At 40.7% G+C, this 27,531-nt stretch overlaps 2 protein-coding genes across 10 annotated transcripts; one reads left to right on the top strand and one right to left on the bottom strand.

Annotated features, from left to right (window-relative positions):
- Positions 1 to 435: 435 nt before the first annotated feature.
- Positions 436 to 21,960, bottom strand: HNRNPK (heterogeneous nuclear ribonucleoprotein K). 7 transcript variants are annotated; one of them, XM_051642242.1, is made up of 15 exons: positions 21,861 to 21,960; positions 18,849 to 18,928; positions 17,946 to 18,043; positions 16,532 to 16,588; positions 14,977 to 15,020; positions 13,994 to 14,066; positions 13,312 to 13,425; positions 12,120 to 12,248; positions 11,337 to 11,644; positions 10,981 to 11,035; positions 6,927 to 6,977; positions 3,306 to 3,327; positions 3,146 to 3,228; positions 1,761 to 1,930; positions 436 to 965 (listed from the first exon to the last, which is right to left on the bottom strand). In XM_051642242.1, exons 2-15 carry the CDS (start codon positions 18,895 to 18,897, stop codon positions 932 to 934), a joined length of 1,287 nt encoding a protein of 428 aa, XP_051498202.1. In that variant the 5' UTR covers positions 18,898 to 18,928; positions 21,861 to 21,960; the 3' UTR covers positions 436 to 931. The 7 variants fall into 7 exon arrangements, with proteins under 7 accessions (XP_051498202.1, XP_051498203.1, XP_051498197.1 ...); XM_051642243.1 differs by having other exon boundaries at positions 436 to 904; XM_051642237.1 differs by having other exon boundaries at positions 17,946 to 18,056; positions 18,850 to 18,928.
- On the top strand, positions 21,925 to 26,681 carry RMI1 (RecQ mediated genome instability 1). 3 transcript variants are annotated; one of them, XM_051642234.1, is made up of 2 exons: positions 21,925 to 21,965; positions 24,201 to 26,681. In XM_051642234.1, exon 2 carries the CDS (start codon positions 24,225 to 24,227, stop codon positions 26,106 to 26,108), a length of 1,884 nt encoding a protein of 627 aa, XP_051498194.1. In that variant the 5' UTR covers positions 21,925 to 21,965; positions 24,201 to 24,224; the 3' UTR covers positions 26,109 to 26,681. The 3 variants fall into 3 exon arrangements, with proteins under 3 accessions (XP_051498194.1, XP_051498193.1, XP_051498195.1); XM_051642233.1 differs by lacking the exon at positions 21,925 to 21,965 and adding an exon at positions 22,092 to 22,179; XM_051642235.1 differs by lacking the exon at positions 21,925 to 21,965 and adding an exon at positions 22,224 to 22,312.
- Positions 26,682 to 27,531: the final 850 nt, after the last annotated feature.

The raw sequence follows: 27,531 nt of genomic DNA, 5'->3' as shown, positions 1-27,531 counted from the left end.
AAAACAACTATGATTCATTCAGTAATGGTACAGCAACTGTTATTTCTAACAGTGTTATCTGCATTAAGCAAGCTGTCTATAACCAGGTGTACTTTACCACTGTTTACTCAGTGACACCACAAAGTTTTGAAATATTTTATTTATATACTGTCACCAATATATATATGTACTGCAAAAAGGGCCAAACACTTGCAAAAATGTCAAGTTCTACACAACATCTGCATGAATATTGTTGCTTTTTTTCTGAAACACCAAAGCAGAGTAATTCTTTTCACACAGTTTCTTTAATGTGTCAAAACCCCATTTAACTCCATCTATGTCAAAGAAGCAGAAGAGCAAGCTTAACAGCAACTTTCATCTATGTGGGGGAAAGAAAAGGGTGTATCTATTTTAGATATGACCATATGTGTATCTGAAGAAAAATGACCACCAAGAACAGGTTCACTAAATTTATTTAAAAATCAGATAATGTTTCTTACAAAAGAGCATTACATTCTGCACACTGTTCTCAAAGAATGCCAGGGACATAAGGACTACCAGTATTTTCCCTCCTTCAGAAAAAATACAGTGTACATAAAAGCAGGGTGTTCACAACAATTACAGAAAAGCATTACAAGTTACCACCAACAATGGACAAAATATTCACTCTCTCTGCTGCTGCTTCAAAATTTCAATGTTAGTCTCGTGCGCCCTTTCCCTCCCCCCACGTATTTGTAAGGAACTAAAACATTATTACATCTGGTGGACAGCAAAGATTCCACTACACCTCAAATGCAGAACACCTATGAAGCAGAGGAATGTTGGCTTTTTAAACAGAAGCAGATAAAAAAAAAAAAAAAAAAGGTGCAGGACTCCTTCAGTTCTTCACTAGTCTTAGAAAAACTTTCCAGAATACTGCTTCACACTATAAAAAAGAAAAAATAATCTTGCATTAGAATCCTTCAACATCTGCATACTGCTTCACACTATAAAAGAAAAAGAAAAAAGCATGTATTAGAATGATGGACCATACATCTTGCATCAACATTCACAATGACATTCTTAGAGCAGATTAAATTACAAACTCCTAATAAATTTTAAAGTAAATACTTTTTAAATATCAATGGCTAAAAATTATAGGTATACTAAAATCTTTTAGGCACATTTAAATATTAGTAATCTACAGCCAAGCATTCAAGCTAAAACATTAAAATCTGCTATGACAGCCAACATGTTAATGAAGCAAATACTAAGCCAATTAAATCTGAAGCTGTTAATATTTGGCAGAAAAGACAAAGTAATGTCAACAAGGTGTGAAATGCTGCGTAACAGCACCAAATAGATTTCAACTTGTCCTGTAGAGGCATGGTCTGTGCCATATGGCAGACTGTGATTTGTTGTCAATTTAGTTATCTAAAAACAACAAAATCACTAGTCTTCCACACAGAACTAGACCAACATCCATTGAAATCTTCTATTATTTTCTACAGGCTCTATGTAATTTATTACAAGTAGTTTTTTGCAGCAGTTTTCACCAGAGAAATAAGAGGACTGCTTGGTTAAGATGTCTTCCAGCAAGATTAGTTTATAGGGTGTCTTCATTTTAATTAGAATGGAGAACAGAAGAGAATCAAGGCAGAACTACCACTAAAGAAGTTAGGCTCAAATAGTTACTTAAAACCTGCCTTCTACAAACTGCATCACAGAGAAGAGCAGCTTTAAAAGGTACATGTCAAACAGTTTAAAACTGACAGTTGTGGTAACATTAAAGTTTAACTTGCCTGTTCTGCAGTAAATACTGTGCATTTTGTATCTGGTCCTGTGTTCCCGTAATAGTTATTATCCGATCTTCTGAGCCTTCCAATGGTTCATCAATTTTGATCGAAGCTCCTGACTCATGGCGTATTTGTTTGATTCGCTGGCCTCCCTTTCCAATAATAGATCCTGCCAACTAGGGGAGAAAGCAAAGCATTAATTTCCTAATACAACTTTCTCTCTAAAAACAGCTAGAAAACCACAACGGTGTTTGAGTAGTTCCCGTAAGTTCAGCTGTAAGACTTACAATGGAAACTTACTTCTTTACAGCCTATAAACATGCCCTACAATATTAATTTCATAAACACAGTTGGGATAAAACTGAAGAACCATTTGCTCTTTCACAAAAAGTGAAGTGACACAGAGACCATCTCTATTACTAAATATTAACAATTAGTAAAATGATTTAGGGTGTCTCTGAAGTGTGGCAGAGCACTTGTGCTGGAGGCTGTTACATTACCCATAAACTCTCTGGACATGCCAAAAGAACCTCTGATGAGCCCACCTTGGTTAGGTCAGACTGGGTGGCACCAAGACATTTCTGGTCTAAACTGCTCGGCAGTGGAACTGCCAGCTGACAGGGAGGCACCTGCTTTTCCTGGGCAATTTGTGGATTGCTGAGGGTGACCCTCTGGCAATGAACTGGGTTCATTGGGCTGTCTTGACCCAGGTAGCTGAATGAATGACTGATCACAGATCACATCTGACTTAGTCTATAAAAATGGAGCTCCCCGCCAGGAAGCTGGTTGGCTTTTCCCTTGGAGTAGCAAGTCTGCCAGGAAGCCTAGCCCTTAGGTTGGGACACCTAAGGAAACTTCTTGAGATTGAGTGACCTCATCTTTGGTAAGTGATGTATTTCTTCTAAATATATTTTTGAGTGAGCCTTGTTCCTGTTGAGCAAGTGATTCTGGGTACCTGAGGGGAAGGCTTTCCCTTTTGTCTGAGTGTACACACATGGTATTATTATCCATGTGAAGATTATCTACGTTAAGACTAGTAAAAAATGCTTAGGAACTCTTAAGCAGCTGTGCTCTACTGCATTAAAACTCTTGATTGACATCTGAATCTGTGGTATTATTTTTGGTTTACTGGAGGGCTAAACAGTGTTGCTTGGAATAAATATTATTCCTAGTAAGTTCCTGTGTGTTTTGGGTGCCTCCATCACAAAAGTGAAGACATAAAACCAACACTTGAAGAACAGGTTTCTGGTGATTTAGAAATACTTATTTTATATTAGAAGTACTTACCAAGAATTCTAAAATACTTCTGATCTACTTATTTAAGAAAGGGCTGTGACTATTATTTTTTTTCAAGAGCAAAGACACTTTGAAAGCAAGCCAACACTACTTACATCTTTGGGAATTGTTACTTGTGTTGTGATGATGGGTCCACCAAGATCTCCGTATGAGCCACGGCCCCCTGCATAAGAATAGTCTGATTTAAACGTATGCATCAAGCCCTTTAATAACTACAAAATTAAGTACATGTAAAATTTATATATAAACACCTACCATATCCAGAGCCACCCTCAAACTGTAAGAGAAAGAGAAAAAAAACCTCAGTAAATAGCCATGCTTCATATTTTCATCTTAGGCACTGTATTGTTCACTCTGAGCCTATTTTATGCAAAAATCTCAACCTTTTAACCTTACTATAAATACAACAGTGTTGTGCTATCAAAGGCATCCTGAGGCAAAGTTGGCAGACCAGAAACAAAAGGTGGAGTGGGGGAAATCCCATTAACCTCTTACCCTACCCTATGAAAACCTCTTTGAGCAAGGCATCAAATGGCATCAACATTCCAGCTATACCAGTTCACCAACCAGTCTCACTAATTCAGCTACTGGTACACAGATCTGGTTGCTGACCTACTCCTGACCCCTGGACTAAACTAACATTCAAATGAGAAGACCAGAGTACAGCCCTATTAATGCTACCAATATAGGAGAGATTCAAGTCTCCAGTTTCATAGAATCACTGCAAGGTGGAAGGGACGTCTAGAGATCACCTAGTCCAACCCCTCTGCTAAAGCAAGCTCCCCTAAAGCACATTACACAGGACTCCATCCAGGTGGGTTTTAAGTACCTCCACAGAAGGAGACTGCACAACCTGTCTGGGCAACCTGTTCCAGTGCCTTGTCACTGTCAAGAAGTTTTTTTCTCATATTTAAATGGAATTTCCCATGTTCCAGCTTGTGTGCATTGCCCCTTGTCCTATCACCCAGAAAAGAGATTAACTTCATCTTTCTTACACCCATTCTTTAGATACTTATAAGCACTGATTATGTCTCCTCTCAGTCTTCTCCTCTCCTGGCTAAACAGTCCCAGCTCTCTCAGCCTTTCCTCATAAGGGAGATGCTCCAATCCCCCAGTCATCTTTGTTGCTCAATGTTGGACTCTCTAGTAGTTCCCTGTCTCTCTTGAACTGGGGAGCCCAGAACTGGATGCAGTATTCCAGATGGGCTTCACCAGAGCAGAGTAGAGGGGGAGGATGTCCTCTCTTGACCTGCTGGCCACACTCTTCCTTATGGACTCCAGGATTCCAATGGCCCTCTTGGTGGCAAGCGCACACTGCTGGATCATGGGCCTTCTACTGTCTACCAGGACTCCCAGATCCTTCTCCTCCAAACTTCTTCCCAGCATGTCCACCCCTAACCTGTATTGGTGCAAGACGTTTTTCCTCCCCAGGTGCAGGACCCTACACTTGCCCTTGTTGAACCTCGTGAGGTTCTTCTCTGCCCAGCTCTCCAGCCTGTCCAGGTCACGCTGGATGGAAGCACAGCCCTCTGGAGTGTCAGCCACCCCTCCCAGTTTGCTGTCATCAGTCAACGTGCTGAGGTTACACTCTGTCCCCTCATCCAGGTCATTGGTGAATATGTTGAACAGAACCTTACCCAGCACTGACCTCTGGGGAACACTGCTCTTTTCGGACAAAACTTTTACCCAATGACTGTCAATCCTCCTGGCTCTATGTTTTTAAGAAAAAAACCAAGGGTCTTCAAATAGTTCTGTTGATTGTCTTGTGATTCAGCCTATGCTACAATCCTTTGTATCTTAGAACAGATAATAATGACACAAGTTACTTTTCCTCTGCTAAAACCATCATATACCAAATCCAAATCACTGCTAAGCACACTCCTGGCCTCCCTTTTTTTTTAGGATTTGTAGACCAGTATTTGGTATTCAGTGCTTCACTTCATTCAAGACCTTCTAAATACACAAGACCTCAGTTTTACAGCTTCCTATGTAAGCAGAGAAGAGATAGGCTCAGTTCTCCAGAATTCAACTTCTGGGAAATTGATGGGGTGGCCTCCTTGAGAAGAACCCGGGTGCTGCCTGGTGCTAGGTAAAGCCAAACACCAAAATGGACCCACTGCTTCCTAAACCTGAGACCATTCACAAAGTTTGAACCACCACTGCAATAACATTTAAGAAATGGTAAAAAAACACCCAGTTGTGCACTGGCTGTGAGAGATGAGTGAGGGGGGGGAAAAAAATGAGAGAAACAACCCTGAAGAGTGCACAACATGAAAAGGACCCAGGCTGTAGCAGTTCTTGAAGAACTGAAGTCCATCAGAAAGACCCACATCTGAGCAGCTTTTTAATGACTGTATTCCATGAAAGGGACTGACACTGGAATAGGGTAACTGCATGAAGAGAAGAACAAAAAGCATGATGTATAACCTGCCCTTCCCCACCTGTCCTGCCGCACTCATAGCAGAGAAAGTATAAGAGTAGGGGATGAAGAAGCGAAGTGGAGCCTTGGATAAAGTAAAAGGGGCAGGTTGGGGAAGGTGTTCTTAGTTTTCCTTTGTTTCTCACCATGCTACCCTATTTATAAGTGTAAATAAGTTAAGTCTTCCCCAAGTCAACTCTGTTTTGCCCACGATGGTAATTTGCATGGTATCTCCCTGTCTTTATCTTGAGCCACAAGCTTTTCCATCTTATTCACGCTGCTGAGGAGGGGGAGCAAGAGAGTAGCTGGGTGGGCACCAGGAAGCCAGCCACAACTACTTTTCACAAAAGCTGTAATGTAAAAACTTTTCTCAAAATACAATTTACCCATTACCTTTCTAGAAGATCAAAATGGAATTTACTCAGACCAAAATGTTGAGCTTATACCCTGTCTTTAGAAAACCTGTATCGTGTAATCAAGTGACTTAGCAATATAGCTTGTAAAACAATGTAATAGAGCTTGTAGTGGAGTCCAAAACAAAAGATAAAGAAAGACTCTGCTCAAGACTTCATTCAGAGGCTAACCAGAGCAGCATACTAAGACACACAGATCTACTCCTGGTCACAGGATCAGTTTTTGGGCTAGTCTGTTTTTAAGAACAATCCTATCCTTAATTACTTCTGCCTCCCCAGACTACAGGGCGGCAAATGAACTTGATCACAAATGAGTTAAGCAATTATACTTCCTGTGTTTATGTAAGCCAAGAACTGATGTTTAATATTTGGCAGTACCTTTGCTGTCTCCTAGATAGCATGAACACCTGACAAAAGCCCATAAATTTCCTTCCCAAAACCCATTCAATCAAGTGTTATACTTCGAAATATATTGAAGTAAAGCATAATAGTTTATCCACAAATCTAAGCTAAGAAGCTGGTTTTGGTATTTGCTGTTCGAACTAAAAGGAAATAGAATAATCTCCTCAGTGAAGTGGTAGATTCCCCAACACTGGATACTTCTAAAAGATTCAGCTGGACAGAGTGCTGGGCCATCTTGTCTAGATTGTGCTTCAGCCAAGAAAGGCTAGACCAGATATCCTATGATTCTATGACAATGAACTTAATAAAAATACATATCCTAAATGCATGCATCTACAGTGCAATGGTTATGGAGAAAGTTACTATTTACAACATGAAAATGGGGTGTATAAGAGGCAAAAAGAGGTGCAAAAAAGATCCTCTCTTTGGCTGTGCTGCTGTGTACTTTCTGCTTTCTATTTACAGTATCTACCTGCACAGGACACACTGTTAAGATAAACTTCCAATCATTTCTGAGCCAGAAAAACAGCTTTATGAATTTCAATACGTGCAATCTGCCACTGCCTACACTCAAGATTAAGAAATTCCCATTATTAATCTGTTCAACAAAACAGTTTTCAAAAACAGGTTGAGAATACTCACCAACTCTGGTGGCTGCATGTCATCACAGGCATCCACATGACATTGCATCATCTTCCAGACAACATAATAGGAGGAAAAGAGTAAAGAAATCTATATTATGTCTGTGTCATATAGATTAGAGGCAACTCACCAAGCAAGTACAATACTTACTGGTACAGAGAAATAATTACACTACAACAAAAGACTTACAAGTGTGTGATTTAGACCACTTTCAAGACCTGCTCCCTTTTAATTCCATTTTGAGGTCTTTAAGTGGTCACCCACACTTTTTGCTCCTCTTTCTGTGGTATAAACAGATTTTTTCCTCTAATAAAGAAAATCTTACAGCTAATTGCAAAACAAAGCTTGCAGAAGCCATTTTTTTTCCTTTTAGTACACCTTTAAGTGTTAAAATGTATCAAAATCTTTTATTTCTGACATTCATCAGAAAATAGAGGTTTAACAAGATTGAAACAAGCAACTGTTAGCGATTATTTCTATGCCAACAGCATTTCAAGCAGGCAGGACACTGCTTTTCAAGTTTTACCAATTTGTTTTCATATACCTCATATAGCCAATAACAAGACTTAACTGCTGCCTAGTGGTATTAGATATCAAATTGTTTTTAAAACATGATATATAGCATTTATTTCAGAATTCTATGATTTCAACAATTTATGTGTGCATTTGTACTTCCTAAAACCAGCTTCTAAAAAAGGGTATCTTAACATAGGTTACTGAGTATCCTACTCTACAGACTCATTTGTGCTAGTGACTACTGGTACTAGAATAGAAACCAGATGGCATGCTGGATGCATAGGGCAAAGAGCTTAACTTTTACATCTAATGTAAAAAAACACATGCAGTCTTTATTGATGTCAAGTTCTTTTATAGTGATTTTCTGATTTTAAACAGTGACCTAGAAAGTGAATTTTGCTACCTTCTTCCAACATCTGCATGGGTAAATAAAAAGAGCTGTCACACATTCTTCTTTTGTTGATTTTTAACATGTTTGGTAATGTCTCTTAAATACATCTCTTAAACATGGAGAACATTTTGTGTTTTTTGAAGTGCGTGTGCCTTTATTTAAGCATAAGTCAAAACACACATGTATATATCTGTGTATATACAAGAAGCAGCTGAGCGAACTGGGGTTGTTTAGCCTGGAGGAGGCTGAGGGGAGACCTTATCACTCTCTACAGCTACCTGAAAGGAGGCTGTGACAAGGTGGGGGTTGGTCTCTTCTCCCAAGTAAGCAGTCACAGGAGAAGAAATGGTTTTAGGTTGTGCCAGGGGAGGTTTAGATTTGATATAAGGAAAAACTTCTTGAAGAGGCTGAGTCACCACACCTGGAGGTATTTAAAAGACATGTAGATGTGGTGCTTAAGGACACGGTTTAATGGTAGACTTGGCAATGTACTAGGTTAAGAGCTGGACTCAATGATCTTGAAGTTCTTTCCCAACCAAAACAATTCTATGTATTCTACACATATGTAAGTTAAACTGTACAGAATTATGAAGCATTGGAAGGAGCAAAAGCAAATTAGAAGTCTGAAGACACCGAAGTCTCTGAAGAGACAGTCCACTCAACAGGAGACATTTTGATATGTCTATTAACTTGGATATTAAAATTTTTAATACCTTGATAATTTCAGCACCTCATCATGTAACTTAAAAAGAGGGAAGGGCATAAACATACTTTATATGTCCACTTTATTTTCCATCACCACTAGTATCTGTATGCATTTATTTATCTGAAAGACCCATGAGGATCAAGTTGCTAAAAAGTAATACTGGAAATACATCCACGTTTTTTCAGCTGTCAGAATAGCCTTTATGGTCCACAGATCATTTGATTTGGATCAGTTACACAGTGGAATACATAGCTCTGCTAACAGAGAAACAACACAAATTGGTCCTTCATGAAAAAGCTTCAGAACAGAGATCATAAACCAAATACACTCTTTTAACAGCAGTGCGTAATTTAACTACAACTGCAGGCCATGCTAATACACAAGTATCTTCTTATGTGAGCGTTCTTATGCATGATTCTGTATGGGCCAGAAGAATGATCCTGTCTTTTGGAATCAAAATGGGTTTTTCTCATCTCAGCATTTACATGGCTGTCAATACTGTCGTATCTCTGTAATTCCAGCACATTCACAGTTCAGCATCCAGTTTTAAAGGTCCTGAACTACTCAGTCTTTCTGTCTTCAGTGGAAAACAGAACTAGCAAAAAAAAAAACTAGAATTCTATACATTCAATATTCCCATGATTTTCAACATGTAAATCTGAAATTCTTGTCTTTTATTCCATCTGTGTAAAACAGAATCTATGTGAAAGAGCTTTTCTGATCTTTGAAGGGAGCCTTTCCCGGATATTACTTAGCTCACAAAGCACAGGCTTACTCTAAATGTTCTATTAGAAAATAGTTTCTGTACGAAATGAAGAGTACTACAGGAAGACCTTAGATTTCTGAAATGACATTTTCAGCTCCAGCCTCATAATGCACACAAGGACTTCCTATCTACTTACACAATTTTGGATACTAGTATCATGAATAATTAAAACCAGAAACTAAATACAGTCTTTGTTAAGAAGCAGTCCTCAATTTAAGCAGGCTATGGTACTGCGTCACAAAGGAGCCAAAGCCATGAGCAGCTTCACTGAAGAGGAACTAAATTTGCTTTTTGTCATTAAAAAAAAAAAAAAAAAAAATCAACAGAGAAGACTCCACTTACTTGTAGAAACTCATGTCAATAAAGCAAAGGTCAACCTGACAAAAGTCTGGCTAAACACAAGTCAAAATGGATTTTCTATTCTAGTTGGAACGAAATAAAAATAATAACACACTACTGCCCAAGTGTCAAGCTATGTAAGACTGTGCTCAACCAGATACCTAAAGGGCAGGATGCTCAGTATGTGTGCTCTAGCACTGGCTTCATTAGCTGAAAACATCAGAAAACAAAAACTGAACTTTGAAAACACAAATATAAATGAGGAATATTCTAACGTGTATGTCTGAATTCTTCCAGTTTCTTAACAGGTAGAGCAGCATGGGTAATACTTGTTTTGTAATTGTGTGCAAATCTTTCCTTTTAGTATTTGCAGTACATATGCGACATTCTTGCAGTATGTACTTCTAGTAACTCTTACTTTGAAGAAAGAAGAAATACATACGGCCCATTTAGGTAGCCCACTGCATAGCTCTTATACATGCCTTTATTTTTCATTCATTTAAAATAAATAACAATAACCAACAAACAAATGACAGAACTTGTCCCACCTGTCATCTTACAGAAACAGCCAACCAAAGCCAGAGGAGGTAAGAAGATTGTTACTATAGAGATTTACCTCCCAGACACATAATTTCTCTTCCCAGGGAAGAGGAATCTAGTACAACTGCAGGTGACTGCTGGGAAGTCACATTTCAGAATTTCACATGGAAGAGTATCTTTTAAGCCTTTTTTAAAGCTTCCATATACTACGGGAGCTTTTTTTCCTCAGCAAGTATTAGCATTAATATGATTCAATGAACCTAATTTAATTTAGGATTTAACCTAGCTCCAAAACATACGGAATTTCAGTGGAGATTTGCAGACAGAAAAAATAGCACATAGGTAAGATTTAATTCAAAAGAGCAATCGCTTTCCAGACCAATTAGAGCTCTTCATAGATACTATTCTATAGTCTTTATTTTTCTATATATACCAACTTTTACATGTACTTGTATGAATCAAATAATTTCAAAGAACATTGATCTGATGTCTCTTCTACCAATTTCTATTTGTCACCCTAATGAATAAATGTGAAGTTCGTTCAGTGCAAGCAAACCTGAAGGGTAGAGCACAGTCAAACTTCTATATAATTTTTAATGGCAGGGAGGAAAGAAAGAAAACAGATAATGTCTCAGATACCACTTACACACCAAACATTCCTCCACAGGACAGACCATTTGCATTATCAGAACCATGCATGTCCCACACTTAAATGCATGTGTTTAGCAACAGTCTCTTTATAGACAGAATGCAAACTGTGCTTACAGACAGAACAAGAAGAACTTTAAAGTCATACCATGCCATCGTAACGGTCTCCTGGTCTGCCCCTTCGGTCATAGGACATAAGATCTCTAAAATGAAAGAAGCAGCAGCACGTGAATTGCATTATAAACTAGTTTACCTAGTCTATTTTACATTTTCACACAACTATTTCATACTACTCTAGCCAAGTAGTGAACAACATACAAGTTTTAGAACTACTATATAGTCCTAGTAGACTACTCCAGTGTAGCAATTAAATTTAAGAATTTTCCAAAATATTCTGGTCTAATACACGCTTAATCTGCATATCATTACCAACATGGCAACATATAAAAAGCACTGGATGAACATGATTCATGTTTTCTATAATGCATTTATGCAACAACTTACCCGCCACGAGGAGGTGGTGGAGGAGGAAGAGGAAGGTTTCGAGCTCTGCTGCCACCTCTACCACCACGACCTGGTGGAGGTGGTGGAGGGCCTCTGCGAGGGCTCATATCGTCATAATCTCTTCTTGATGGAGGCATAGGTCGTCCACCACGACCAGGGGGCATTCGATCAAAACCTCCTCTTCCACGCATCGGAAAGCCTACTGGACGCCCCCTTCTGTCATCAAACATCATTGTGAAGCCACCATAGTCGTATGTTTCATCATAGAAATTCGGATCATAAGGCTGGGCCCGTCCTTTAATTGGAGACTAAAACAGCCAAACAAACAAAAAATCCCCACCAACTCAATTAGAACTATTACAATTGGTATATTTAATTAAATTAATATATTAAATGTATAAATATCAATTTATGCACTTGGAATATGTTCTTGCTCTCACAATGCTGGTAAGAAAGGACACAATGATGCATTTCCTGTGAACTTAACTATGCTACAGAAACTGCTGTTTGTTATCAGTAACAAATAAATTTTGTCCCCCATCCTTCATTTTCTGCATGTTAATGATAAACAAAGCCCATTAGTACCAAAAACTGCTTCACTCCACCGTAAGGTGTACCCCAGTTTGAGAAAACTAAAATAGCTTCAAAAGGCAGTAAGTTGGTTACTTCTTACTGGAAAAGTAGGAGATACTGAATTCGAAGTGGAAATAAATGAACCTTCTCATCCAGATGATCCCTATCATTAATGAATGGCAAAGAAGGAATAAATTTAATAAACATTACCTCTGAGATAAGATCCAAAATGATCTTAATACATTCAACAACTCTATCAGGTTTTCCACCAATAAGCACCACTCTGTCAGTAGAATGAGGACAACACTCCTGGAAGAGCTTAATGGTGGTCTGAGTGTTCTGTTGAGGAAAAAAATCCAAGATTGCCTAACGTAAGTATTTTAATCAACTTCAGAAACCCATTAAAAATTTGTAAATAGACAATTCGAAAGACAATAAAGTTTCCAGCCATTTTAATTGCATAGTTGCTTCTTACTTCTTATATTTTAGGAAGAGAGAAGATTTAAGTTAGACATTAGGAATAAATTCTTCACTATGAAGGTGGTGATACACTGCAACAGCTCGCCCAAGGAAGCTGTGGCTATCCACTCCCTGGAAATTTTCAATAGCAGGTTGGATGGGGCTTTGAGCAACGTGATCTAGAGCAAGGTGTCCCTGTCCATGCAGGGGGGTTTGAAATGGAGGATCTTTGAAGCCCCTTCCAACCCAAACCATTCTACAATTCTATGATTACATGTTTTTTACTATCTGTGCTGATACAAAATTTTTTTCCTCTTTCACTTCATATATGGCTCATTTACATCATCATTTTGTTATATACTAGCGAAGGACGTATCCATTGCAAGCTTACAGGATGTATTTTCACATGTCAAGAAAACATGTTTTGGACGCAAGACAGCAATGTTGCCAAGATTACATCTAGTTACCTTGACTTTCTCAACCCATGCCAACATGTGTCAGTTAATAGCTGAACTGATCTCACAAGCCTCTGATACAATGCCCAGAAAGGACAGAAAACAGAAGTGGTTTAAGTTCAGACATCTTTTACCTTTTAAAAAATCTATTTAAAACAACCAAGACAATGACATTGTCTATGCAGCAGTTCATTCGAGAACTGACGTTATTTTAAATTTTAAAAAAAATGTTTTCTTGCTCTACCACAAATATTGCTTAGAAGTTTGAAAGGAAGTCCTAGGCTCTATCACTAACGATGACTTCACTTCTGAAGGTTTGCAAAAAGTTTTAACTCACAGATCCACCTTAGAACATCAAAACCATGCATGCAATATGTTCTGAAGGAATTACTGCACAGAAGATACTAACACTTTACCCCTCATTAACACAAAACACAAAGTTCTTCAGTGAACAAAAAACAAATCTCAGAACAACAGAACACAAGTACCTCTCTGAGTTCTTTAATTTTAGCACCCTTGACACCAATAATTCCTCCTGCCAAACTCTGGTGAATGAGAAGTCTTAATTCGCAGTCAAAGTCGCTGCCTTTGTAGTGTTGATACTGTAAGAAAATGCATACAAGGAAACAAGTAAAATATCAGTCATAACAACTTTAAATATTTGGGTTTTTTTCTAAGTTTCTCCTCCACACACAATAGTACGACTTGATTTACTGCTGAATTGTAATCCTGTTTCCCTTTAATAGGATCTCAACTATTTAAGCACCTCACCTCAACAGAAACGATCAAATCAATTTTCCTTATTTATTATACTGCACAACTTTCTACAAAGATTTAAGAAATTATCGAACAGTGAAACACTCTTACTGAGAAAACCAACACAGGATACATCTTACAATACAACTACTTCAAAATGAGGGTTAAACAAGCCAGGAGGCAAGTATTTTGAAAGGTGAGAGGCTGCTCAAAACATTAGCTCAATAAATGGTGACTATGTCCCATACCAAAAAAAATGTTAACATGTAATTTGAGGGCCATAACCATTCTTCAGTAGGCTTTTAGTTTTAATTTTATTAGCTGTATTTAAAAAGCAGCAAATCAGCCTAGAACCATTCTGTTTCAAAAGCTAATCTTTAACCTGTAAAGGGAAGCAGATGTTAGGATACATACCTCTTCTAAAGTAGGGATAATCTTCTTCAAGATTTCTCCAATTGTCTCTATATCTGCACTTATGCTCAAGATGCTGTTGAAGGCCGAAATACCAGGCAATATGGAGAAGGCAGAAAAGAAGAAGCAGAAGTAAATTTTTTTCATCATCATACACAAAATGCTAGTAAGACTCACTACACAGAAGAGTCTACAATAAATATTCCCCTTTTAAAGTAAACCTGTTTGCTCAATTTACAACACATGCATCTTTGTTTATGCCCAATAGATATGCATGAAAAATTTAAGATTAGGTAGGTCTTGTAGAGCAAGTTAAAAGGAAGACAGAATAGGCTTTTGGAAGGGCTCAGATTAAGTGGGCAAGAAATTGACGCAGAACTGAAAGTAGAAGTGAATATTCATGTTCCCCGCCACCACTAATGTAGGATACCCTCGCTATTACATCGGTAAAACTGGCACACCTTCTCATAGAAAAAGTGGGGATATGCAAGTGGTAGACACTGTATCCGGAGTAAGGCTATGAGATCAGTTAGAAACCAGATTACTCATGGGCTCTTCAAGAAAACAAATACAAATGCAAGACAAAAATAAAAAAAAGACAAAACAAATGAGAAGCGAAGGAAAGTGAACCAGAGTTAGCACTTCATCAGAAATAATTATGAACAGGCAATGTTGAGGGGAGCAAGGTGGGCCACAAAGACAGAGCGAGAGACTATTTTGAAACAATTTGATTTACAACGCAGCAAATATGCAACACTTGAAGCTGTGCTCCTTCCATTGAAATAAAATTAGTGGATTGTTTGGGTGGGCAACTCACGTAAAAGTTCAGTGACAAAAAGACTTAATGGGGAAAATAAGACAGAAAACTTGAAAAAAAACAATACACCGTCTATAAGGGGATACTATTTAATTATATCAAAGGCAGGTAATAAAATACATTTCTCTCTTTCTAATCAGGCAGTGAGGCATAAACTGTTGGGACATACCGCTCGGGGCCACTGCTGTCTGGGACTGAAACACTGGCATTGTACTGCATTGGTCATTGGCGTTCGTGGATGTTGGCATTGGGCATGGGTATTCAATCAGAAGTTGTCAAGTATGGTACCCGTTTGGCAACGAGCACATTTTTGGGCATAGCCAACCAGGGTTTTCACATGGGCGTTCAGGGGCGGATGGGCCAACGTCATGGTGGGCAACGCAGGGGCAAGTCGATCCAGTACATGGGCAACGGAGATATGTGGCCAAAAAAACAAGGAGAGGGAAAAGGGGGAAAAGCAATAAATTTTAATTTAATACAAACTATACTCATTACTCTCAATTAATGAAACAAGCTTAAGTTGTTCTGAAGACTAACACAATAACGGATTGCTACACCGACTGTGGCTTAACAGTATGGACCTTAAAAATGAGTCACTTGATCTGACTGAACTATTTTTTACTTTTAACATTGATGTTTCAGTAGCAGGCTGGCTCATGAGGGTAGACACAAAACCTGTCGAGATCGGTATTACTAGAACATTGGGCAAATGGGAAAGCTGAGTTTTCCAAACCAATCTAAATTACCTGGACTGATTATTAAGGTGACGTACTGATTGACTTTTTAAAAGCAAAAAAAAAAAAAAAGAAAGAAAAGGAAAACCTACCAAGAAAAAAACCGCCCTAAAAAAGAAAACCAACTAGCCGCCAAAGTTTGTGAGCAGATGTATGATTCCTGACCATTTCAAGTTAAACCTCAATTCTAGTTGCGGTAGTTTATGAACTTAGTTGGAACTGATTTGCCGAATCTTGTGTTGAACAGAGTCTTGATAAGAAAAAACGTTGAAATTGTAGCTGATGTTAAGTACAGAAGTGTAAACACATGAAATTTAAGAAGCGTTGCCAAGTTTTATAAATACACAACATTAACACTGAGCATGTGTCTAATCACAAGAGTCAACCCACTGTAAAATGCAAATAGGCAAAGAAGTCATGACCGTTTAAAAATGCTTCCAAGTTAGCAGTAGAACGTTCTTTATTGTTCTATACCCATATTTAAATGAAGCAAACTTAACATTAATGCTTCTGTGGTTCACGTGCAGGCTGTTAAAGAAGAGATGGACCATTTTATTTGCTTCCTGTTTTAAAGGAAGTTATAGAATTCCTTTATCACTGGATTAAGCCAGCCACTTGCAATGGTTTCAGTAATTCTGTAATTGACTCCCACATATGGGAAATGGTACAATTACAGGTTTTAAGTTTTGTCAATATTTCTAATTAGGATGTTAACTCGCTTGAAGTCTGTAATTTAGCGGAATTCTATTCAGAAGTGAGGAGATTTAATATAAACCTCTCCTCGCACATGATTCAAGCTGGGTTTTAATTACAATAGAAATTGAAGAACTAAGTTATTTACTCTAAAAATCTTTACAATGGCTTGTAACTTGACTGTTGATGTCTAGGAGTTGAATTGCTCCCATTTCTAGAAATGCACGTAATCAAGCTTTCGATGTAGTGCTCTGAAAGAATTGGTGTTAAAATTAGTTCAAACTCATATATACTCACGTCTGTACGAAGAGCCTTAATATTTTTGCCACCTTTTCCAATCACTGCTCCAGCATTCTGGAAAACAGTTTTTAAAAGTTATGTTACGCCAACACAGCACAGACTACATTTGTTTTACTCAAAACTAAGAACGGTAAATCTATTTTGCATTACCCTGTTGGTGTGGCAAGGTGGGGCAGATGGACACTGCTTTTAAAAGGTTCAAACTGAATTGAAACAAACTGAGATAGATTGTCCATGGCAAAAATTACAAACAGCTCTTAACACTGAGCTTGGGAAAGAAAGATACTCAGCTTTGCAGCCAGTATTTCAATTCCAAATTGAAGTTTCTAGGCAATGCTGCCTGTGTTAAAGCAATCTTATAGACAATAGCTTCCAAAAAAATATACTGTATGAATGCCATGTAGGTAAATTACTTCCGTAATTTAATTAATCATCCATTTTTAATTATTTTTTCAAGGAATAAGTTTCCAAATCCCACTTTTGTACTCTGAACATTCCTTGATAATTTCAAGTGCTGATTTTGGTTTATACTGAAAAAGTCTGAAGTCAATATTACCAGGCATTAACTTCAAGTTTCTAACATCAACTGGAATTAAGTGGCAGATAGTAAAGAAAAATAATTGCAAAACTGTATTTTTACCAAGTTATTTCAAGGATGGCAAGCAGAAGTATTTCTATTATCACTCAGATCATATATTATGCAAACAGCATGCCAAACATTTTGCAATACCACATATAACTTGCCTATTGGTCAGAAATGCCATGTAGAGTTATGGTTAACATTCCCCCCTGCCAACACAAAAGACTGAGGCACTTCAGAAAGTATAAATCATCTGTAACAATTGGAAACACTGGAGGAAATTAATACACAGCAATTTTACTGTAACTATTTACACTGGTCAATTAAACTACTGCAATCCCTGAAGCATCACTCCCACACTTCTTCCTGTTCGTATATTTGAACAAGTTTAGTAGATCTGTTTGGCCGTTAATAAAATTCTACAGAATTTCTCATCTTACCTCTCATGTATAATTTATAATCACTAACTGATCAGTTTCTGAACTGCTCCCTTTCCAAAGACTAATACACAATCATTCCCCTCAAAATAACAACCTCCAACTCAAATGTAAAAACTTCATTGTTGCAATTGCTCTATCTGCTCAGCAAGTACATCTTTTAAAAATAACTGTATTGATCCTTAGGGACTCAACCTTTAGAAGAACCACTGAAGGTAATTCCATTGAAATACACATCTACAATAATTTACATACACTTAAAAATTATTACTATTAATTTATCTCCTATTAAATCAAATACATATTCTTTCTAAACAGACATGCCAGTGTACACTTTGTCACCACTGTCTCGAGCAATACTATAAGAAGTAACAATAAAAACTACAAAGCATACTTTGCTCTGAAGCAGGATGCGTAATTCAACCATCTCATCTGCGTTCCGGGATCTTTTGAAGGCCTGCTCTTCCTCCATATCTTCTGCAGGACGTTTGCCTGTAGAGAGGTCCATAGGGGGGAAGCACAAATATTTATTTAACTTTCCAAGTAATAAAACGAAACACCTGCCAAAGTTCTGCTCTGTATTCTTAACACACTCTTTCCTGTTAGTCCCACAGTAATTACTGACACCAACACTGACCATCCGTAGCACAGTAACTGGCCTTTAATTCATCAGCTTACGTATCAATTAACTGCTGAGAATCTATTTAAAATCCATGAACTATGGTTTAAATGAGTGTTGCACACAGCGAAAATTCATGACACAGTGGTTAAAGAAGCGTAGCATCACCCACTTAGTATTTATTTATAATTTACAATTGGGAAAAACCTTTCCAGGAAAAAAACTGGTATGAATCAACACCACTCATGCCCTAACTTCCCCACTAATTATGCCCAAGTTTTTTTATTAAGCTGTCGATAGGTATTTAACGTATTTTTACTCCTGCACATAAAGTATATCAAACAAAATACAACTAATGGATATACTTGATAGCATTCTTACATCTTCACATTTTTCACACAAGTACTGAATATTTAACTACGAAACATTTTTAAATCCTTAGCCTTAACTTTCAGCTACTTACCCCATGTCTAGAACAAGTCAACAGAAAGATTATGCATTTATACCTCAAAAGCACACGTAATTATATGGTCTAATTAAAAACTAAAAGATTTAATACAGAATGCAAAACTAGTGCTGACACAAAATCTGATACAGTTAAAGCATTACAAGGTACTTAGAAACACTGAAATTTAAGTATGTTCTTTCTTAGGAGAAGTAGTCCTTTAAAAAATTTACCATTTGTCTCTGTGTTGGTAAAGGTTTCTTCCTGTTGTTCCGTCTCCATTATCTTTTTTTCTTAGGTGGGTAGGCAAAACCTGCTGAAGGATAAAAAAGCTGATACATCTATTTCATAAAAAGGCAAACTGTACATCGTGCTAAAGAGAGAAAGCAAAAAGAAATGCCCGCTTCTAGAACTTACTGCTACTATATATCCTTGCAGAGAAAAACTCAAGTGTTCTGGGCGGGATCAAAATCCAACAGCCTATTGCTTCAAGAGCCTATGAAAACAGCTCGTATCATTTGTGACTCTGCTCACTTCCAGCTCTGATCCCGACTATAGCTAAACCCCAGAGGTCTGACACGAGTTTTCATTGCAAAGCTTCTCTTTATAAAAGAGAAAGCATACTAGGGCCAAATACAACAATATGAGGAGAGAAAAGATAAGTCTGTAAACATATGAACAGTAACTGTCTGAATTACAGGTTTTGGTTACATGCTAGTTCTAAGTAACCACATTTATAAATAGTTATTTTCAGGTATTTAAAGTGAACATGCGTCCAGCTCCAATTTTTTATTATGTTACATGACACATGCTTTGGATTTTCTTTTTAAAGGATACTACATAACTATTTGCTCCTGCTGTTTAGGTCTACAATTTAAACAAACCAAGTCCTAAAATGGTACTTGTCAGCATTACTTTTATGAATTCTCTAACAAGCTATTAACAGGCATTTTAGTATGCCTTCCACTCCAGCATAATAGATGAACACAAAAGAAATTACAACTCATAGCCACACTAGAAAAAATATTTTTAAAATACCTCTGTAGTTACAGATAAACATCTGCAAACACACAGCCAAGAAAAAACTACTGAGCTTCACTACCATTTTCTGAAACAGGTATTTAATTTACAACCTGCTTTTGTTAAGTCGATCTCGGAATACCGAGAACACTCACATTAGACAAAATGTCTAGACAAAAGAAACAATTCTGCTACTTACTGTTGTCAAAAAAAGCGCTTTTACAGATAACACAGCCAAACAACAACGTATTTCCGCCTTATTTTTCATTAATTTCCACTGCCTCAACAAATGGTAGTGACTCATTCTAGTATCCACGAAGGAAAAAAAAAATAAAAATGACGTGCATCCAACTTTATAAACATACTCTCAAGCCAGCTGATAATTCGTCATTGTCGCTCTGCTTGTACAAGCAAACAGCAAGTACTGCTTTCCCAGCACACCACAGTCTTCTCCAAGCACATAACGTGAGGTAACGGACACACACAGATTTAATGGTAGCGAACCTCAGCCAGACGTGGCCAAAACACCGTTATACACGGGAGACAAGGGAGGGACCAGGCTCAACTAAACCTTTCGGACCACAATTACACCATCTCTAACCATCCTAAGAATTTCAGGCTGCGGGGAGTGAACTAGAATATACTGTTCACGGCTTAGTGTGCCAGCTAGCCAAACCTCCCCTAGCTGCGTGCATGTAAGGTGCTTTCAGTTACCATGCTGTACTGGTTAAATCGAGTCCACAGGATGAAACTGACTAATGCCATGTTTTGACAGACATCGAAAGGATATAGCGGCCACAAAACGAGGAAGGCGGCATCAGCTAGCACAGACACATCAGCCGGGAAACGCCGGCACCCCTCAGCCCCGCTCCCTCCGGAGCGCAGCGGCTTTTCCCGCCAGCCCGTCTTCCTCCCTCTGCGGCCCTGACGGCGGCCGCGCCTCCAGCCGCCAGCACGGCCTCCGCCGCAGGAACCCGCGGCGGCGAGCCCGACCGCCTCCCGACCGGGGGGGGAGGAGGCGACGTTACGTAACTCCCGCAGCCCCGGCCCCAATTCCCCAGCGGCGGCGACCAGCACAAATGGCGGCCCCTGTAATGGCGCCCGCCCGCTGCTAGGCGGAGCCGGGAGCGGAAAAACCACCCCCACCACGCGGTCGTAAGGAGCTTTACCTCGCTCTGCTCAGGGAGACACAAAGGAGCCGCCCGGCAACCCGAGCCCCAGCGCAGTTGGCAGAGCAGGACACACTGGGCGCCCAAGGGGCTTTGCCGCCGCCGTTCCCCCAGGCGCCGGGCCACGAACGCGGCCGTCCCGAAATCGGCCTCTGGCGGCCGCGCCGCACAGGCCACAGCCCAGAGCGCCCTCCCCTCCGCCCGCCATAATTCCCGACAACTCGCCCCGGGCACAGAGTTACCAAGGGCGGGCGCAGCAAGGCGGCGGCGGCCGCTCCCCCGCCTTTAAGTGAGCACCCGCTAGCGCAGCCGGCTTCCACCACACCACTCCCCCGGGAACCACGCTGGCTGGGCCACAAAGGGCCCAGGGACCGCCAGCAGGGACAGCGGTCACCCTTCTCGCCTTCCCTTCGGGGCGAGAGGAGCCCTTGGGGCCCACATGCTCCACCGCCTCAGGGCTACCGCCCGTGTAGGCTAAGGCTGTGATACACTGGTCTCTTTCTCCACGCAGCGCTCACCCCACTCCGCCACCGCTCCTGCGGAAATCCCAGGGTGCGACAGCTCCCGGGGCTCAAAGCCCGGCGACAGGAAAGCCGCGGGCGCCCCCGCATCGCTCCACCACGCCACAGCGCCAAGAGGGGCACAACGGCAGCACTGCCGGCCCCAGCGGGCCTGCCCCGAGCCCTCTGGATCCCCGTCCACCCTTCCCCGCCCAGCGCGACCGCAGCGCCCCCTCCTCGCCGGCCCCAGCTACACCTCGCTCTGGACTGCGCGTACCTGCACTCGCCGCCGGCCCCACCGCGTACGGGAGAAAAAGGGGCGCAACCTCCGCCACCAACGCGCACCGCCACTAGGGCTACCCGGCGATTGGCCCCCCCGCCTCGCCATTACGCGGGCCAGCCGCTGCCCCATTGGGTGAGGCCGCTGCCCGTCAGGGTGGAGGGCGGCCCCCCCCGCCCTCCGTGAGGGCCAGCAAAGACAGGCCAGGCCGCCCGGGGGAGGACAGCACCATCCGCCCCGCACCGCTACGCCGCGGCCGGATATTTTTAGTTTTACCTGCCCGGTGGGAGCCGCGACAGAAGCGGTGCAGGCAGCGGGGGGCGGCAAGGGAAGAGCGAGAGTGACCTCGGCCGTGAGAAGAGAAAATGGCGGCTGCGAAAAGTTGAGCTCACAGCCCGGCGCCGGGGCGGGGGGCGGCGCTCTCGCGATGCTCGGCAGCGCGCGCGGCACGGCCGCCTCCTATTGGCTGCTGGGGCGCGCGGGAGTTTTGGGGGGCTGCGCGCGGGGGGGGGCGGGCGCGCGCGCGCGTCCCCTGCGCCCCGGACAGACCCTGCGGGAGCCGGAGCCGCCGCGGGCGCAGCGCCAGCTCGGCTCGGTGAGTGCGGGGGGAGGCCGGGCCGGGGAAGGGGCTGGGCTCCTCCGGGGGCTGCCGAGAGCGAGCGACCCCCCTCTCGCCTCACCTCCCCTCACTCCCTCAGCGCCCGTCAGGGCCCGGCCCGCAGCGGCAGGTACGCGCGAGTGGCAGGCTGGGGCTTTGCTTTGGTGAGGTTAGCTTGAGGGTGTCTTCTGCAAGGTGAAGCTCTGGGGAGAGCTTAAAGGCAGGGTAACTTTCCTTCGTTGCAGGTTATACCGGCAAAATTTTTTTTCTTGTGGTAAATTTTGTTTTCGTTGTGCTTTATGGAGTGGCTGAACTCTTTGGTTGCCCTTTCTAAGGGGTTAAACATTACCCAGGCTCAGTTAGCCAACCTAGCATCTCCTCAGTATTTGTGTCCAAGATCTGGATGCAGGGGTTGATGAATGCACCAAGAGCAGGTTTGCTGAAGATAACGAATTGGGAGGTGCTCTTGGCTCTCTTGAGGGACAAGAGGCCTTAGGATGCTCCTTACATTGGGCAATGATTAATGGGATGACATTTAATATGAACAAATGCCGGATTCTGCCCCTGGGGTGGAGTAAGGCCGGGCACAAGTATAACTTGGCAGAGGAGCAGCTGGAGAGCAGCCCGGCAGAAAGGGCCCTGGGGGTGCTGGTCACAGCAGGCTCAGTGTGAGTCAGGCCCGTGCCCTGGCAGCCACCAGGGCAACCTGCATCCTGGGGTGCATCACACACAGTGTGACCGGCTGGTCAGGAGAGGGTTTATCCCGCTGTATCCAGCGCTGGTGCAGCCTCACCTCCAGCACTGCCTGCAGCTCTGCCCACAATCTAAAAAGGAGGTGAAGGTCCTTGAATGCGTCCAGAGGAGGGCACCAAAGCTGGTGGAAGGGCTGGAAGGCACGTCCTGTGAGGAGTGGCTGAGGACTCTGGCTGGGGTTGTCACCTCATTGTCATTTCCTCATTGGAAACCTGCAACTTCCTGCGGGGCAGTGGAGAGGGAAGTGCTCAGCTCTCCTCCCTGGAATCCAGTGACAGGACACATGGAAATAGTTCTAAGCTGCACCAGGGGAGGTTCAGTCTGGACATTAGGAAACATTTCTCTTTAAAACGAGGGTGGTCAGACACAGGGACAGGCTTCCTAAAGGGGTGGTCGATGCCCCATGCCTGTGAATGCCTTAAAAATGAGCATTTGGATAATGCCCTAAATAACATGCTTTAACTTTTGGTCAGCCCTCAAGTGGTCAGGTTGTTGGACTAGATGAGCATTGTAGGTCCCTTCCAACTGAAATAGTTCTATTCTGTTCTACTTCCTAAACTAACAAGAAGCTAGAGCTTGTTAGCTTGTATGACTGACAAGACTTGGTGCTTTTGCAGCCAAACCCTGGACTGGGTCTCTATATAACGATGTTTGACGCTAGCTTTCTGTTGTGGTGTACAAAGCTTTTATCCAGTTAAAGTCACCGTTGTGATACAAGTGCTGACAGATCCCACCTTGGTTTTGTTGTAGTTGAGATCTCTTCTGTTCATAACAGTACTGATGAAATGGCAAAATATTTTCTCAGGTCAATTTCGAAATCAAACTGAGTGTTAACAGCAGCACCCACAGAAATAAAAGGGGAAAAATAGAGGACACATATATATAAAATAGCTGACTTCTGTTTTTTTTCCATCTGTTCACTTTCCAGCCATAACATAATTATTCCAGTTATATTTTTCTAATTAAATCAATGGAAAAGGAGAAGTCACCAAGCAAGGTTGCTTGTAGAAGTCTACAAACTTTCCTGATAGTCAATGACGAGTAAACTGCATGTACTTTACATGCTGATTGAAACTTAGTATTGGAAATGCATGTTTATTTTTGGTACCTGCAGAAGTGTTTTTGATTTAACTTGTCTCTGTTTTGTCACACTTAGAGTTGCAGTACTTTGAACTGAGAGCAAATTTCTATACAATATGAGTGAGAGACTTTTAACTTTAGCTGTTGCCAGAAGAGTAAATATGTCTTTTTGGGTTTTGTTCTAGGGAATTCACTCTCTTTAAAAGAAAATGTCTACATCTAACATTGCAGCAAGAGTGGACACTTGGCTTTCATCCACGTGGCATGTTAAAGTTCCTTTGACGTGGCTAGAAGCATGTATTAGTTGGATCCAGGAAGAAAACAGTGGTAGTAACTTAAGTCAAGCTCAGATTAACAAGCAAGTATTTGAGCAATGGCTTCTTACTGATCTAAGAGATTTGGAATATGCTGTTTTGCCTGACTGCATCTTAGATGCACCCAAGGGAGAGTTGTTAGGCTTCTACTCCATACAGATTGATTCACTGATTGATGTTAGCCAGCCAGCATATTCCCAGTTGCAGAAGCTAAGAGGGAAAAGTACTGTAAATGAGGAAGTGACAGCCAGTACTCAGGCATTTCAGAAGCCCTGGGAAGCAAAGCCTACTCGAATGCTGGTGCTGGAACTAACTGATGGGATACATCGAATTCAGGGCATGGAGTATCAACCAGTGCCTGTTCTCCACAGTAATCTTCCTCCTGGAACAAAAATCACTGTACAGGGTAATATTCCATATCGTCTTGGAGTTCTTCTGCTTAAACCAGAAAATGTGAAACTGTTGGGGGGTGAGGTGGATGCTCTTCTGGAGGAGTATTCTCAGGAAAGGGTCCTTGCTAGATTAATTGGAGAAACTGAAAACCCTAATTCTGTTGGGCAAGCTGGTCATTACCAAATTGTTTCAAGGCCTGTAGATGAATTAGAACAAACTCTAGGCCCTTCAGATGAAGAGCTCCTAGCTAGTCTTGATGAAAATAATGAATTTACTTTAAACAACGAAACATCGTTAGAAAGTGGATACGGCAGTAGAAGCAACAATTTTAGTACAGTGACAGCGTCACTGACTGCACACAATGGAAATGTTTTCCTACGGGAATCTGGAAGTCCTTTGCCTCATTCAGATGAAAAAGTTTCACCTCCCAGAGAATATGTTGATGGCTTTTTAAATGACTTTCCTGTAGAAGATGACTTCCTTCTGGAAGAAGAGATGCAAAGTGAGCTGGAAGAAGTGCTGCCAGTGATGATGAACAGAAATACAAATTTAATTACTGAGAGACTCCCACATACATCTAGAAGTTTCTGCAATTCATCTTTAAATGGCACTTATGAAAATGATTTTGTCAATGAAAGAGATAAGCCTCTAGAAGCTACCAGCAAGCAAAACACTTTTGTAAGAGCAGTATTAGATGGAGATAGAAATAGTATTACTGACTTTTCACAGCACAAAAGTGTACATCAGATGTGCAGTACTGCAAATTTTTCTTTGGAAAAACCTCTTGAAGAAAGGCAGAATGATACAGACCTAGATGACAGCAGGTGTAAATCCCTGCACACTTCTGACAGCAGGCTGTTAAATGAAGACCCTGTATTTTTCTCAAAAACAGACCCAGAAGAACATCAGCAGAAACATGATTCACAGACCTTTCCTTGCAGAATAGTAGAGACATATAGAGATTTAGATTCTCCACCTTTCACATATATTTCCCTTCTCCTTGCAAAAAAACCTGAAACTGTTACAGTTCTTAAAGTTAAGTGTTTTATTGTTACTCTCACTGGAAACCTCACAAGCAGCAATGGTTTCTGGGGTATAAAGGCAAAAATTTCTGATGGTTCAGCTTACCTTGAAGTAGATTTTGCTGATGAAATTCTGACAAGTTTGATTGGCTTTTCAGTGCCTGAAATGAATAGACTGAAAAAGGATCCATCTTTACATCTGAAGCTTAAGGATGGTTTAGAGAAATGTCAAAAACAACTGATAGATCTCTGTTGTTTGATGACTATAGAGTTCAATCCACTTCACTCTAAAGCCACTGTCTTAATTCTTCAGGATGCTGATGCAAAGCATCTAGAGCAACTGAAGAAGCGTTTGAATAAATAACATACAAACTTGCAGACTGTGTCTTAGGAAACATTTAAGACAGGAGGAAAGCAGTTGAATAAATTTAAACAAAGAATTATTTTTTAAATGCAGTCACTTCTGGCTATGCCAACCTGAAAACTCAAAATATATACTCAGTGTGCAAGAACCTGAAGTGTTCAAAATGTTCAGGTCTGGGTGCGTATGTAGGAGACCCAACCCTATACATAAATGAGATTAAAAGTTGCACACTTTTTAAAGAATTAAAGGTCAAACTTTAAAAAATATTAACAGTAAAGAATGAATGGGCAATCTGTTTTGTCATGTTGTTGTTAATCACTGCAAATAGTTTTGAACCCTCAGGCAGCCTTATTCTTTGACTGTTAAAATTACTTGTCTAACCTTTTCACAGAGTAGTTAAATACTTGTGCTACAAACATATTGTATATATGTATTTAATATTGGTGTTAATTTTTATCTTTTTTTTTTTTCTAATTTCTGCTTTTAGAACATATAAAAATAAATATATTAAGGTTTTCATTTAAACTTTGGTGGAAGTTGTGTAGTCACTTTAAAATAAAAATATACACCTTATCAATTGTGTAGAGTATCAGAAATTGTTTGGTTGTTGTTTTTTTTTTCTTCTTCAGTCTTCCCATCCTTTTTCCTGCTCTTGGCTTTTTTTCTTTTAAATTAGAAGAATTTAAATTCTGCCAGAGGTAGGGGACTGATGACAGGAGGTGTCTGTGCAGTGTTGATAATGGTGTAAAGAATGTAAATTTAGTAGCCAGGAGAGGGCTTTTTCAATTGGACTGTCAGTAGCTTTTTTTCAGAGCCATTTGTATCTCTGAATAACATTTGTTAGACCTTTGGGAATTGGTGTGAGACACTGTCAGTATTGCTCTACTGTCCCTGTCCCCAACTGAGAAGTGAACTTTTGAGACTCAAAGTGATCTAAGGAAAACTAGAGGGAATTTGCTAATGTAAAAATGGAGGAAGGTGGAGAAGGGGGAATCTTGAGCTTTCTCGGGCTCAATGCATGGAATTTTTTAGGCTTTATTGTACATAGTTTAGAAATGTACCTGTGTCCCTTTTCTTCCTCTCCTCCCCTTTCCCTCCCCACTCTAAAGAGAACCAGAACAAAGCATAACCATGTGAGTTATCTTTCGGTTCATTTTCTGAGGCTTTTGGGAATTGTGCATCATGTAGAACTGTAACAGCAAAAGCTTTTGCCTGCATGGAACAGATATTGCTGGATCTTTAATTACAGATTAAGAAGGAAACTGACCAAGCTCCATCTCATGTTATCTCTGTAAAAGGTAATACAGTTGACTGTAAACCTCTACTGTAGTTTTATGGAAACATTTATTTTGCTGAGAGTTAACTTTGGCATTGATATGTAAAAGCATAGGAGTCCCTGAAGTTCAAGCTGAATGAATAATCC

The sequence above is a fragment of the Apus apus genome, chromosome Z (assembly GCF_020740795.1).
Source record: "Apus apus isolate bApuApu2 chromosome Z, bApuApu2.pri.cur, whole genome shotgun sequence".
Taxonomy (NCBI): Eukaryota; Metazoa; Chordata; class Aves; order Apodiformes; family Apodidae; genus Apus; species Apus apus.
This window is presented reverse-complemented; position numbering and strand designations above follow the sequence as displayed.